The sequence below is a fragment of the Diadema setosum genome, chromosome 5 (genome assembly GCF_964275005.1).
Source record: "Diadema setosum chromosome 5, eeDiaSeto1, whole genome shotgun sequence".
NCBI lineage: Eukaryota > Metazoa > Echinodermata > Echinoidea > Diadematoida > Diadematidae > Diadema > Diadema setosum.
This window is the reverse complement of record NC_092689.1, coordinates 19028117-19044871: the sequence shown is the minus strand read 5'-3', so window position 1 is coordinate 19044871 and position 16755 is coordinate 19028117. Positions and strand designations below refer to the sequence as shown.

The following is a 16755-nucleotide window of genomic DNA, read 5'->3' as shown; positions in this document are numbered from 1 at the left end:
ATGAGGAACCTTTTGATTCCAGTTTTCGTACTGTCCGCTTTAGCGGTTAAATCTTATGGACAGGCGATGCCGGGACAAAATATCTACCCAATGCAGGGCTGTCAACCGGGATTTACCAACTTTGGAAAGTTCTGCTACAAGTAAGTTTGGATGCTCTCAACCAATTTGTCGGTGGATAACTAGACATACTCTTTAGCTTCAACATGCTGACGTCTTTCTGGTTCCACCAGAGAAGAGACTTCCCCAATATTCCGTGACACCAGAGTGACACATATTTTCATCATTGAGGATTTTGTTGGTTTATTTCCCTATAGAGGTAAACATACACTAGAAATCAAAACACCAAAGTTTATAGTATTAAAAACAAAAGATGAATCGACATATTTCTTTGGGACATCCAATCACACCAATGCTTTTACATTTTAAAAACATCAACACCAAAGAAAAGTGGGCAGAACCTGACCTGTTCATTCATTAGTCTGTAGAATGACATCAAGCTTCATCTACGAAAACTCTACTGTAATCAAGAATCTAAAGAGCAATCAACGCAGTGAGGAATTAATTCTAGGCTTAAAAACTGCGTTTGCATAATTTTTGGAGGGTGAGATTTAAAGATTGTGTCAGACACAGAGAAAGCAAGGAATCATTCATAATTTATGCTAAGGAATAGAAGAACCTACAAATAATTATCATCATTATCTAGCTTCCGATGCGTTGAGATGGATCGTACAGGCTTCCAACCCAGTCACCATTGCCAGGCTGCAAATGGATACCACTAGTACTACACCTTCCACTCGCCCAAAAGCTACTTCTTCTAGTAGTATTATCTCTACTTCTACTTACATACTTCGATATGTGCCATGTGTACATATATCACATATACATAGGCCTATTTATACACCAATGCATTTACGCTACTCGAAGGATAAAAAACAAACAAGTGTCTCAATTGATTCTTCTCCATCTCCAATTAATTTGCAACTGCTCCTCTACTACAGAAAAGATGAGATCTGCTTCAATTGCTATAATCATCATTGTTAGCATTGCTTTTCATGCCACCGTATCCCTTCTTTGCATACTACTTCCACCTTTTCAACATCTGTAACCACTGCATCAGCTGTGTCACCACCAGGAGAAGTATTTATACTTCAACCGATCTAACCCTGTTTTTGTTGATTGGATAACAATAATGCTGCAAAATGCCACACTGATACTTTTCCATCTCCAACCCAAAGTTAAACGTCTACCTCTTCCTCTTCTTCTATCACCCTTGCGCTACTTTTAGTAGTGCTACTATCAGTCTTGGTCAGCCGTTATTGCAACCCATCACTTCACTGTTTTAATCTCATTCTGTTGTTACCCTACCACCTACTAAAGACCAAGTTCTTCTAAATCCATTATTGTTCGGGGCTGTGCCTACATATTCATCCGCTTGTCTGTCCTTTCCTGTTGTTGTTTGCATTTGTTTTTCTACCTTTTTACCTGCCCTTCTATCATCCCTGTTCTCAATCCTCTACCACTTTGCAGGGATGCTTTCGAAAATCATGACTTTTATTTCATCAGTGCTGCACAAGCGGGTCTCAACTCTAAAGAGAGTATAGCTGCTATCATTTTATAGTTTGATTAACTCGTACGGCATTAACATTTCATGTGAACATTGGGGAAGTTATTAGAAATAAAATATATATTAGATCTGAAGACAATCATGTAGGTATTCTATAATTAGAGAGCAACAGGAACTGACAGCTAAATCTGGAATCCCGTGGGAGGATGACAAAGGTACACCCTAAGTGACAGGAAACTGGATCCGACTGTCACGTGCAAGGAGGATTGGTCGGTTGCATCTTAGTCACCGTAATAGAGGTCCCATCCCAACGAACTACTTCTGCTTCATCATTCCAAGTCGTCCATAGGTTCTCTACAAAACCATCACAGTGGTCTTGAGCAGAGATGACTCCGCATGCTTTATGCAGAAAAAGTCGGTCTGGAGTTTCACAGCATCCTATTTTCAATCATCATATAACATGTACACAATATAGTAGCCATGCTTCTTTTTTTTTTTTTTTTTTTTTTTTACAAATGGCAAAGATACCTTAGTTGATGAGATAACATGTGAAGCCCAATGATATATCTCTCCTTATATTCATATTGCCAAACTTGAACTTGAAACAGACTGTGCCTTGTACTACAGATTTCTATCTGTAGATAAAATTCAAATTCGACTCTCAAATCGGAGTGCTATGCAGGGTTCCATATCGACATTCTTTGTTTGGCACAAATTCGGGTGCACTGGTTCAGTGGTTATGGGTTTACTAGCATAAGGTTGTGGGTTCAAACATTGGACCATTCTGGCATCAGCGTTATTTGCCGGGTACGAATCTACCACCCCATTCTTCACGGAAGAGTGATTGCAGTCTGGAATGAATGTCCAAGAGAGTATGACCATAGGCGCGTTCAGACTGGCAAAAGATCGAGAAGTTTAAGATCGCGATCTTTAGAATCTCGAAGTTTTGCCAGTGTGACCGCGCCTTATGAGATGTTTTGAGTGATGGCGGCAAAAACATTCCTGAAAGATCTTTACTTAGGAGACGACTATATCTCTACTTCTAGACTACATTTTCAAAAGGATATAAGAAAATACTACCTGGAATAATAGTGTGATGTATTGTGATGTTTTTGTAAAGCACTGGCAAAATCTGAAAAGTCAGTGTGTTTCCGAAATGGTGTGCCACGCGACTTAACTGCATATGACGTACCCCACGCGCGTTACGAAGCATTCCCGTGAGACTTTCGAGTCAATCCCTTTGTCCCCAGTGTGTTGTGTGCGTGTTTTTGGTGTTTTTTTTTTTCATGGAGAGGGTGATAATGGAGGGAGGGGAGGTGTAGCGGGGATGAGAAACATTTTCTCTCCTTTTTCTTTTTCCTTTTGCTAGTGTTAGAATGTTTACAGGCACTTCCTGTCTCCTGACGTCGACGGTGATGAATATAGACGGGACTCTGAGTAACCTTCCTTTGTTTGTGATAAAATCTGATAGCACGCAAACCGTTTTATTTGAGATCACGTTCAAGTGGCAGTGAAATTAACAGGTTGCTCAAAATCTGCTCTGATATCTATTTTTTTTTTTTTTTTTTTTGAGCAGGACTCGATTGAAATTAAGCTTTCCTATTTCGTAGTCTTTCACAAAGTGGCTGAATAATAATCTCGTAGGTCAAGTTGAGAGAGTTTTGTCTTCGGCCCTGGACTCTTCAGGTGGGTACATCCTGGGACAAAATGTGTTAAGATAATCGCGAGGCGCTGTAGGATTACAGATTAGTCAGTTTTATCATGCCATTATGCAAAACTTTGCAACAAGACAATGAGACAATACTTGTTTTCGCTGCACATTTCGGCATACAAAAGAGCGCTTTACTGACATCGTCAAGAGACAAAGTGCCTAATTAAAGCACGACTCTTATGTTCATGTAAGTAAATAGCCCAAGCTTTTTTCCATACATGCCTCTTGAGTGTTAAACTTTCAGATGGTTTGATACATCAAAAAGGGAAATAGATTTTCGCCAAAAGTGTACGATTAACTCAGCTAGAAATAACGTTTCATGCAGTGTAATGTAAATATTTTCCTGAATACGGAAGCTGATAAGTACCACCGAGAAGAAAAGATGTTTCTTCGCCTCCGCCGCATTTTTGGGGCCAGAGAAGGCTAGAAGGCGAGATATGAAATGTCTTCTCGAATTTTCGGATCGGACAAGACGAGAAGGGCAGTTGTGAGATCTCGATCCTCCTCTGAACTTCTCTGGTAGGAGAATATGACTTTGTGCCTCCTCGTTCTCGAGATGTCGAGAAGACGAGATCTCACAACTCGCCTTCTCATCGCACCTTCCCGAACCCAAAAGGTCAAAATGACGAGCTCTCAGCTCTCGTCTTCTCGCACCTGGAAGTCACGAAGACGAGATCTTTTCGTAACCAAAAGCTGGAAATGACGATTATTGTGTCTCCTTGTCTTTTCTAGTACCTCCTTGGTCCTCTCGGACCCCGAGAAGTCAGGAAGACGAGATCTTGGACAAGCCTTCGGGTCTTATCTGAACCTAGAGTTTGAGATGACGAGAACTCGTGTCTCGCCTCCTTGTATTTTAGTACCTCCTTGTCTTTTAAACCGTCCTTGGTCCTCTCGGACCCCGAGAAGTGAGGAAGGTGAGTTTTCGGATAAGCCTTCGGGTCTTATCGGAACCTAGAGTTTGAGGTGACGAGCACTTGTATCTCGCCTCTTTGTCTTTTCTTGTACCTTCTTGGTCTTCTCAGACCCCGAGTATTCAGGAAGACGAGATCTCGGACACCCCTTCGGGTCTTATCGGAACCTACAGTTTGAGATGACGAGAACTCGTGTGTCGCCGCCTTGTCTTTTCTAGTAGGCCTCCGTCCTTGGTCCTCTCGGACCCAGAGAAATTAGGAAGGCGAGTTTTCGGACACGCCTTCGGGTCTTATCGGTACCTACAGTTTGAGATGACGAGAAATCTAGTCTCGTCGCCTTGTCCTTTCTAGTACCTACTTTGTCTTCTCAGACCCGAGATGTTTGGAATTGAGATCTCGGACAAGCCTTCGGGTCTTATTGGAACCTAGCGTTTGAGATGACGAGAACTTATATCTCGTCTCTATGTCTCTTCTAGTACCTCCTTGGTCTTCTCAGACCCGAGATGTTGGGAATAGATATCTCGGACACGCGCCGTCGGGCCTTATCGGAACCTAGAGTTTGAGATGACGAGAACTCGTGTCTCGCTTCCTTGTCTTTTCTACAAATACCTCCTTGGACTTCTCAGACCAGAGAAGTCAGGAAGACGAGGTCTCACGAGATTATCCTGGCCTGATCTCATTAACGTCTCAGGAAGGTGGAAAATGCTCATGTCTCGGAGATGAACACTTACCAGCATGTGAGATGGACAGAGGGCGGCTACAAAAAAATCAAATTCAATCTAAACCCCAACCTACAGATGATATTTCAACCTGTTTCACCTCCATGATATAATAGAGCACACACAATTGTCATGTGGCGCCATGGCGAATGCGACGGCACCAGGACGCTGCTCAATTGAAAGTGTCATATGAAAGCAATTTAATTTCTCTGGATTACATGTACACGGGCCTCTTCGGCTGTAATAAATTATATCACAGACCGGCTGCGACGCTGCTTTAGTCCCTATCTCGCATAGCGTCATTGACACACAAGACACACGGTTTAGGGAAATCACTCAGACACATTTTGTTGGTTGCTAAGAAGAGTAAAAATGTCTCCCCCAAAATCAGTGAAAAGACAAGTTGCATAAATAGATGGAGGCACGAAAAGATGGATGCCCTTATTGAAATGGATCCAAGCGTATTCATGATTTGGAAACTTGAATTGAAAACAAAATTTCGCAGTCTGTCTCTTAAAGGCTTCCAACGAAAATAGAAGTAATGTTGGTCAGGTTAGCTTTTACTTGCTCATATGGTTACTTTTAAATCTATTTATGTGTGTCTCCTACAGGTACTTCTGGGAAAGGCTGCCCTGGTTGCAGGCTCAGCTAAAATGTCTCAGTTACCGGGCTAGCCCACTAGCACCAAAAGGCTATCTCATCACTACCAAGGACATTCAACACAACAGGTTTCAGCACAACTGGCTGCGATACACGGGTGGTGGCAACAATAAAGTCTGGATGGGCCTTGCAGAGAGGAGAAACAATGAGTGAGACATTATTTTGCTAGGCTTTCTATCCTAACTTGATCTCATTAATGCCTCCGGAAAGTGCTAAAGTGCCCATGTCTCATAGATAAAGATAGTGCACATTAATTGCATACAGTTTTTTAGCTGATGCTTGACGACAACCTTTCAACTTCGATTTCTACTCTTCAATAGACAAACACAACAGAAGGAATAAAAAAAAATGTGTTTAAGTTTCCCATTTTATCATGTAGAAGCGAAAATGAAGAGACGATGTAAGCATTACATCTACCCCAAATCTAGCAATTTCTCCTTTTTATAAGTGGTCATCTCCAAGTTATCGCAAAATCAAAATATTCTGATGCAAAAGTCATAACATATTATACTCTCTATACCTCATTAAAAACGAATTTGTGCACAAGTCAACAGGGGATTTGTGAGGCAATGACATTACATCTTTAAACTTGCGTATTTGCTACCGATACAACGAGTGATGTTCGTTATCGTTATCGTTAAAGGTAAAAAGTAAAATAAGGTTCGCTATTCAAAAGGTTCGTTATCCCGAGACACACAAAATCCGTATACATATCCATATATAGATGTTCGTTAATGCGAACGTTTGTGGTTTTATCCCGAAGTTTCGTTATTCCAAAGGTTTGTTAATCCGAAAATGAAATTATGTTCGTTGTTGGGAAGTCCGAAAATGCAATAAGGTTCATTATTTCCAAGTTTAGTTAATACAAAAAATTGAAATAAGGTTCGTTAATCCAAAAATGATTAGAAGGTGCGTACCATAAAACGAACCTTCGGAATTACGAACTTTATTTCGTTTTCGGATTGACGGACCATCTGAATAATGAACCTTTGGAATAACGAAGCTTATTCCATTTTCGAAATTGCGGACCTCCGGAATAACGAACCATTCTACCGATACGACTCTATCACTACATATAGTGTAACGTCGGATTAGAGCTAGTGAAACAAACTTCTACCATTCTGTTTCTTTGATGTTATGTTTGCTATTAAATTGAAAACGGAATGAATTCGCACTTCAACGGAAGTAAATGCTTGCAGGAAATCTAATAGACAATCACGTGTCAGATAAGTCGTTATGGGTCTATCACCTTTTTTTTTTTCTCATCAATTCCTTGCAGATACTACTGGGCTGACGGCACGCCTTTTCTGCCCCGTGCGTGGAACCGCTTCAAGCCGGACCAACCTCAGCTTAATGCCCACATCCAGGCTGTACACTCCTTCGACAACAGGGCGGACAACACGTGGGTTACCTCCAGCATTGAAACAGAAATCTCTTTTATCTGTCAGTATCAGTACATGCCATAGCGGGAACGTCACAATAAATGTCGACAAAAATCTTGCATCCACGGCTATGCCGGTGGCTACTGGACAATAATTATGGGAATAACTCTGCCTGCCTAACATACCAAATGCTACTTGTCATAAAATGTTACTTAATATCATAAGTGCTGCCGTCACTGCTATGGTGAAGTAAAACTTGTAATGTGCATCAAAAGTTTAACGTTATTACTTAATTTATTGTAGCATTAGCAATACAAGCTCGTTTAAATTTTAAATGACATTTAATGGAAGGTAATTACGGATGGTGACACTTCAGCCACAATGAGCATGTCTTATCTGGTATTCAGATTTAAGGCATATTCGAATCTTATCCTCATACCTTGATGGTAAACGAACTATTCAAATAAATTATAATCTTGCGCATATTAGAGTTAACGGGCACAGTTATTCTTCTGAGTTCACGCAACGAGGTTGTGAACATGAACAACCGTAAAATGATTGACACACCGGATTACCGTACTTTGGAACATTATTGTGAATGAAAAACGTATGTAAACATTCCCACATAGATTGAAAAAAAAAAGCAAAAAAACACGCCGAAATCCAAGGTTAGGCTCATTCATTTTAGGCAAACAAACAAGGTCGTTGTTTCTATAAACGTTATGAATGACCTGTGCTAATCATTAAAGTGATAAATACAGCCTGTTTAATTTGATTCACCGCACATTCAAATGTAACTGCTTTTATCGACTAAATCACTCCCAACCCGTTGTTAATAATCATTAGGATATGAGGTAGAAAAGATTCTCAAATAAGTTTCTTTAATAAAGAAAGCTTACTATTAAAATTTGGGAGATTGTTATTGTTGTTTTAAGAATTGTGTGTGTGCTTGATATATGTATGTATATATCTATATACACATGTATATAATCATATACATATATATACATATACATGTATATAATAATTAACGTACATTTATATGTTTGCATGATCCTTTTGATGGCCTTTACTAGTGTCATATTTTGAAACATAGATTTTCAAGACGTTTTGAGATGTTAATGTCTTTTTCGTAACAATAAAGAGGTTGATTTTTGTAATGACATACCTATCATTTGCTTTGTCTGACTACTTCTCACCGTTGTTATTCTTAGAAAGCGTTAGATGTAAAGAATAATCTAAGCTCTTATTTCTCCAGGTAATGTCCCAGCAAAATGAATTTTAAAAAGTGCAAAAGTTGAAAAGAAACAATATTTAGTCGAATCATCCTCTCATCTGAAAAGAAAAAAAAAAAAACCAAAACCTTGACTTGTCATTAGACTTCGATAATTTCGTGATAAATGATTCACAAGTGAAAATGTATGTGATACACTTTCCGGGATCCTTCTTATTTCAACTTTTGACTCGGACAGAGCAAACTTCATTTCTATCATGAAATTTAGTGCTTAGGTTGACCGGTTAGATGCACTCTAAGCTAAATCACGAATTCTACGTCGGAGACACATAATCTACATCAAGGAGTCTTTGTTCTTGCTCGATCGAGTTAATATTCACGTGATCAGTGGTGAATGATGAGAATACTTACCAGTCAGGGCCCCGTTGCAAGAAAGTTGCAATCAATTGCAAATAATTGCTAATTTTGAAACAACCATTCTGATTGGCTCAGGGTCTGCCCTATTAAGAAGACATGCATGCAACAATGATTTTGATTGGCCAGTGACAATCAGTTGCAAGTTGCGTTTAAACGCAAAATTTCTAGCAACGGGGCCCTAGTTGGGTGACAGAGGCTTAACCTTGTTTTGCCGTCCGCAAAATGTTTTTTTCTTTTTTTTTAAGTGGTTTCACCCTATTTCTAGGTTGCTGAACCGAATCTGGATAATGCAACTCTCGAATTCATGAGGGTTTTTAGCTTTTCAAAATGGCCGCCAAAATGGCCACCAAGAATCAGCCCCCTATGGAAATGCGGTAAAACCCAATTTTTTTATCCAATTTTCACCATTTATAAGGAAATAAAGATTAAGATAAAGATTTTGGAAGCCATTTTGACTGCCAATTTGGCTGCCATTTTGAATATCTCAAAAACCCTCAAGGATGCAAAAGTTGCATCATCAAGATTCGGATTCAGCACCCTCAAAGTATAGGGTAAAACCATCAAAAACATCGGGCAAGGTTAGGCCCAAAATTTGACTTTGGCACCTAGACTAGTTACAGTGTAAAGTTGCGCATACTTGGAGTCAATTTATCCGAAGAAGAACTGTCCAAAGAGCAATGATACAATTCATACAGAGAGAGAGAGAGAGAGAGAGAGAGAGAGAGAGAGGGAGAGATCATGCTCTGATTAGGTATATCTTTATCTACATCGGATATTTTCGCATCTATTCATGTCAAACGTGAGCTCGTGAGAAATGCGTAAGACTTGGCAGCTTTGCAGTATTTACCTGGTCGAATAGTAGTCACGCTAGTTTACAACAATATCGCACAAATCTATTTACTTCAAAATGCTAAAGGATACGTAGCGCTTTAGGGTTGTAACAGGGAGAGTGAAACAAATCTTGATCCTGATCCTAGATAGCAAACTCATCTTATTCGACCACTTTGTATTTGCAAAAGCAAACTTACTATAAAAAAAACTAACAAACAAACAAAGGAAAAACATGCACGCACAATTAAAAACAAAACAAAACACAAGCGCATGTGGCACACGTACAGTCACTAATATGAAGTTAAACATTACGAGTTTACACAATGAACTACTTTTACATAGCTTTACTTAATTTATTTCTGAAAACCACCCATTCCTGCCGGGAGGAAACAGAGACAAATAATAAGGAATAAAAGAATATTAATTCATTCAAGGTTCTATAGTTGACTTTTAATTAAAGGAAATGAAAGGTGAATTACAGTGTCCAATTTCATAGTTTCATATGTTGGAAAATTGAGTCGAGTTTATGCCTGTGGCGTCGAACTTTTTTCCATTGTCTTGGTGCAAACTGATTATACTGCAAATACTACAGGGACAATGAAACCATGGCAATGATGTTTAAAAAGGCAGTGGTATCGTTTATGTCTTTCAGATGAGATATATATAATAATGGTTAAATGTCATCCATCAAGACTGCTAATCTCGACTGGTGAAATGATTCCATCAACTGTATACTTGATGGTGAGCTGTTATCGTCACTGGCAGCCGTTTTGGAGGGACGGATTTTCCCGCGTAGACTTCCTTTGTGCCAACCCCGGTCTGCCACAGGAAGAACTGGTTTATTCATAGCACTGGGCTCGAATTGATCTACAGAGATTCTATGTTTCTCTAACTTGGGAGAGAGAAACAAAATGTATGATGCAGGGTCACGTTTTCCGAAAATTATCTTGACTTTAAATGAATTAAGATTTATCACAATCTACGTAATGGATTCAAATTCCGCCAGCGAACAAATGATAAGTCACATCTTAGTACTATAAAAGTTTGTTTTTATTTCCATAAAAGAGTCTATATCTGAATGTAATATTCATATTACTTTTGTCACATCTCGTGATTGAAAGTCAATTGGGAGACGATGACAAGAAATTTAATGGCTAGGACTGTATTATGACACATCAAATGAAAGGAGAGTTGCAAAATCAAATACAGATTAAGACTGATGATGTTCGTTACTCCGAAGGTCGTTGATTCGGAAATGAAAAAAGGTTTGCTTATCCTAACATCAGTTTTGTGGAGTTACAAAAGGTTCGTTCATCCGAAAATGATATCGGGTTCAGTATTCCGAAGGTTCGTTAATCTGAAAATGACATAAGGATCATTATCTCTAAGGTTTGATCATTAATTCGAAAATGAAATAGGCTTTGTTATTCCGAAGGTTATATTATTCGTTCATCCGAAAGTGAAATATGGCTCGTTATTCTGAAGGTTCGTTAATCCGAAAATGAAATAAGGCTCGTTCATCCGAACAAATGAGTTTAAGTCCGGTATTCCGAAGATTGAGCAGTCTGTGGAGGAGGGCGGGGAGGGGGGAATCATCGTTTCTGTGGAGTAGTTATGGGGGAGCACACAAATTCATGTCAAAAGGAATTATCAGTATACACACGTCATGTGTGATTTTTTTTTTTAATCTCTCGCTTCTTATTGTTTTAACGTCATGCATGGCTCATCCTGATTATAATACAGACAAGGGGGAAGGATGGTATACTGAGGATGAGGAGAAAATACTTCTTTTATTCATCAATAACACAATTACAGATTACCATCGTATTCCAGTTCGTTGATAAGTATGTGTATCGTGTCTGTGTGTTTGTTATTTTTTTTTTTGGTTGTTGTTATGTCTGTGTGTATGCGTGTTTTCATTCAACTTTAATTGCGTATCATCCTACAATTTGTTCAAATTACAACAACGTATTTAGTCCTATATGATGCTTAATTCATGATTAAAGGAAACCAAAACCCAAAGAGCAATGTGGATTGAGTGAAAGGTGCAACATTATTAGAACACATCAGTGAAAGTTTGAGAAAAATCGGACAATCGATGCAAAAGTTATTAACTTTTAGTAAAGTTTTGGTGTTGGAACCACTGGATGAGGAGACTACTAGAGGTTATAACATCATGACGTGGTGGACAACAATATAAAGAAAATATAAAGAGAATTCCACAAAAATTCATTTTTCATGAAAATTACACATTTCATCAACTTGATACTGACATAAAGGGTAGTAATTATTCTCCCTGCTTTCTGAAAGCGGTTAGTCAAGTGCTCGTTCATTACATGAGAAAAGTGAAAGCATGTTGAATTTTCTTTATTTTTTCTTTATATTGTTGTCCACCCATGATGTTATAAACTCAAGTAGTCTCTTTATCCAATGGTTCCAACACCAAAAACTGTTTTAAATTCATTACTTTTGCATCGATTGACAGATTTTCCTCAAACTTTCACTGATGTGTTCTACTAATGATGCTACTTTCACTCAATCCACATTTCTCTTTGGGTTTTGGTTTCCTTTAACGAACCTTCGGATTACGAATCTTCGGATTAACGAATCTGTATTCATTTTCGGATTAACCAACCTTCCGAATAACGAACCTTACTTCACTTTCGGAATAATGAACCTTCAAGAACCTTCGAAATAATGAACCTTCGAGAACCTTCGGAATAAGGAACCTTCGGTAACACGAATTGAACGAACTGTGACCAAATCAAACACAGGTGTGAATACATATCAGTCATATCAGGCTGACGATAGAAATATCGTGATTTAAAGCATACAACTTGCCATAGTCGGAAGCCCCCTCAAGAATTAGTATTAAGCTCTCTATCCTCTCTTGTTCGATAGGAGAATGGACTGAAAATGAGCTATTTGTCATTCAATCTAAATTTCAGTTGTTCAATATACCAAAAGTAATAGGGCTGCGTTATTTACGTTCTGTTTAGCAGCCCTTAGTTCCTCATTTCCAGTCTTTAATGAAACAAGGTGCCTTTCTATATGTGATGTTACACGGACTTTTCTATTATTTTGACATTTGTAATGGACATGTACGTTGCTTATAGGAATTAAAAAAAAAGAATGAGTGAAAAAAAAAATCTGCATTCACTCAATGTATGTATTTTTGGGGTTTTCATGCTTTTAAGTGCGTATGGACCGCTAACTCACCGGAGATGGCAGCATATAATATAAAACCAAGATCTCTCTCCCTCTCTCCCATTATTATCTATTATCTTCGTCATCCTGTACTAATCTGTGATCGTCTGCTTCCTCTCTTTCTCCCCCTCTCTCCCTCCCTAGCTCCCTCTTTCTCTGTCTTTTTACTGCAAACCTTCCAACAGAGACTTAGGTCCCTGCATAAGGATAGACCATTTCGTAATTAGCTCATGTACTCATTTCTGAAAAGGACCTTCCTTTTTTTTCTCTTTTTTGTTTGGCACTTCACTCGATTTAAAAGCATCTGTTATATAATGCAAAAGCTGGCCGACGTAACGATTTGTGGCATTCATGTTTGACAAAGGATTGACTTTCGTATACCAAGGGTTTGTGACCAGAAAGGTCGGTCAATAAACACTTTAGAAAGCATCCATTTCATTGCTTAGCACTGAGTGCACCAAGGAACGTTTTTCTTTTATTGTTGCCAAATATCTGAGTATTTGTGGCAGTTACTCTTTGCTGCTGATGGCAAGTGGATGTCCTCTTATATACACGAGGATTATATGAATGATTATTACATCAGAGACACTTATCTCAGTGAATTTAAAAACCATCAATCTTGTTATACTAAATTTAATGATCTTTTTTTTTCTGCTCATGCGCAAAGTGGAACTACGAAAACTACGAGCCCCCACCCCCCTCATTATGTTCTTTCATAGTTAGAGTACAGCTTTGGCAAAAAAAAAAGAACCGGCAATAGCGTGCAGGCTAATCGAGACCAGTCCTTTCAATGATATAGATTATTATAGATTATATAACGTATTTACAATATTCACAGAAGCAATGGTATATGTCCATATTCACAGGTTTTTATATAGGGGGATCATTTCTACATTATTTGATAAGAGATACTTTCGTAATGATTTCCGGAAAGCGATACGTGTGTTCATCTTTTTTCCATTATGTGGAAATCCTCTCCAAATGATACTGCCCACATATGACATGGAGTGTTTATCAGTTTCAGGTCTGATTTTTGTTGGTTAATAATTCATTTTTTTTAAACCTTGTATCATAATCATGCTAAATTTTAAGACAATAATCGGAGACATCGTGCGGTAAAGTATGATGGATTAGGTCAAACATTACAATTCCAATTACAAATTTGTATAATCTATAAAAATCTAGCATTTGTGAACTATGAAATAAAGGGCCAGTATGCTCTCTAAATCCTTTGAAACAGATTGCACTCACTAATTTCTTTTGTAACAAAAATATAGATTGAAGATATGAATGGTACGGGGAATACATCCCCAAAGTGTTATATAATAATTGTAAAATTTGTCGAGGCACAAGTTGCCTGATTCTAAATATGATTCAAATTGTCTTCCTCATTGAGGAATAGACACACTCGATATGTTTTTGCAATGATAAGTTTTCGTCTATATTTACTCCTAGAAACAAAGTCGGATGTACCTGTTCTATCATATTTGTGCGTATCATAATATTTCCATTTATCTCCACATGTCTACGTTTACTTTTAGAAATTATAATACTTTTTTTTTTTTGGACGTGTTGATTGTTAATTTTGTTACCATACCATTTTAAAACGTCTAATAAATGTTCAACTTCCTTTAAGTCAATATTCTCTAATAGTTCCAGATGGAAAAGAATAAAATGAAGTCGAATCATCCGCAAATGATCGAAAATTGAAATAATCTGTGGATTGTGGCAAATTAAGAACAGAGTGGGTCCCAATACTGATTCTTGTGAAACACCACATGTAATCGGTAGTTGTGCAGACTTTTCACTTCCATGATATACAAATTGAAATCGATTTGATAAATAGCTGCGCATCCACTCTAGTATACCATAGTGTTGTAATTCATAGAGCAAAATGTCATCGAAAGCTTTTGCAAAGTCTAGAAATAAGCCAACAGTAACATTGCCCTCTTCCATTTGTTTGGTTAATTCATCACTTAGAATAATCAACAATATTTGTTACTTATGTATTGTGCCCTTGTCTAAAACCATGCTGGTGTTTTTCTATTTTCCTCCAAAAATTTCATCAGACGACTGTTTACAAACTTTTCGAATATCTTACTAATTATCTTTCAAAGCACTACATAGACTATAATCATGATACTAGTAATGGTCCATGCACAGACACATATACCTGGCAACATTGGAGACGAGCGCCAACTCGTGTTTCAACCACACCAGACTCTCTCACCTATTTATAGCTGTGAGCGCAAATATCAAATGTGCAGGCTTACCACCACTGTCCTGTCGACTATTACATTGCACTGGTTGAAGGCGGGTAAACAAGCATAAATGGAAGCTTTGCTTGGGTAGGGGAATGAATACTTTGCATGGCCAAACTGAATGGCAATATAATGATACTAATGCTAATATTCGTACACATGCTTATGCTAATGCTCATTAATTATCATGCTAATGCTACTACTACTACTACTACTACTACTACTACTACTACTAATAATAATAATAATAGTGGTCTGTTTTAAAGCGCTAAGGTCCCTAAAAATGATGCTCAAATGGGGCTGTAACATAACCAACATGAATTATGAATTATACAACCACAAGAAAATTAAATACTATAACTTATTGGAACACATGAAATGCAAAAACAAACAAAATACTAATACTAATAATAACATCAATACTAAGAATTAATATACTAGTACTAGTAAAAGAAGAAGTATAATTATAACAATGATGATGATACTATCTGATAAATGTAAACACAATCACTAAACACCATCATATTAATTTCTATAATTATAATCATCTTTTATTCCACATTTCGACAAAAGACAGAAAACGACATGAGATATCACAATGTGCTATAACATTAGAAAACAAAATATTACACAAATGAGAAGGTTCCCTTGGAGGAGGAGGCCGTGACTTGCTAGTCTTCCTGCCCAAACTCTTTCCCCATACGTACTCCTACTAAAATCCACACAAATCGAGACATTGGTAGACATTGGGGACAACAGCAACAAGACACAACCTGAAGAAGAAAAAAAAATGGACTATGAAAGACCTGAAGATAACATTTTGCAGCCAAAAATAGAAAGGCAAAGATAACATGAAACTAATGCAACTGCAGATACAAGAAGAAATGCAAACAGGTACTCAACTTCTGCAGCATAATTGTCAAAACTACTCGATAAGCTACGTTAAAAAACAGAAACCCAAACAAACAGATAAATAATTCTTGATCTTCCCAATCATAATAATAATAATAATTGCATTTATATGGCGCTTCATACTGACGTTTCTAAGCGCACTTTGCTACTCATACAAATAGATTAGAAAACACAATAACATTAACAAAATCAGCGTTAACAGTAACAAAAGAAGAAGAAAGAAAAGGAAAGAAAAGAAAAATACATGTGATACAATGGTACAATAATTGATAACTGTGTGCGCCTCCAGGAGAAAAAAAAAAATTACAACTGATTAAACAGGTGAGTTTTAAGAAGAATTTTAAATGATTCGACAGATGAGGCATTCTGAATATACAGAGGGAGTTTATTCCAAAGAGTGGGAGCATAACAGCGTTCTTAAATTGCTCAAAAATTATACCTCAACACCAAAACTCTAATTTCGAGATATTTTCATATAATGCCCTAGTTGAAATGAATCAGTTAGAAATTGCACAATATCGGGAAAGCTTTTTACTGGGTGGCGATGGCGAGAGCTGGAGAGGGTAATATTCCAATTGGGGACAGATACATCCACTGTGCACACAAAACTTTCTTAAGGTTTGCTTTTCTTCTGATCCACTTGTTTCCATGGTAACAATTATCTGTTCATGAGAATACATCGCCTGTTATTCTTATTCTAAATGAAATTACTTTAGTGACGAGAAAAGTAATCGATTTGTATTCATATGTAAAACAACAACTTGTCGCAAAGTTTGACTCCTGGTGATCGCTAGAATTATCTTCCCCAATCTTGCACAAATACTTACTCATTAATATAGAATTTCACAAAACTTACACTGAAAATAATAACAGTAACTAGTAATTTAACGTTAGGGTTTTGGTTTTCCTCCATGCTTACCGAAAATTTGAATGCCCCATCAATAAA

At 37.6% G+C, this 16755-nt stretch overlaps 1 protein-coding gene across 1 annotated transcript; it reads left to right on the top strand.

Annotated features, from left to right (window-relative positions):
• Window positions 1-7201, top strand: LOC140229177 (lithostathine-like). The gene is made up of 3 exons (XM_072309442.1): window positions 1-140; window positions 5517-5714; window positions 6845-7201. The coding sequence occupies exons 1-3, from the start codon at window positions 1-3 to the stop codon at window positions 7029-7031; spliced, it is 525 nt and encodes a 174-aa protein (XP_072165543.1). The 3' UTR covers window positions 7032-7201.
• Window positions 7202-16755: the final 9554 nt, after the last annotated feature.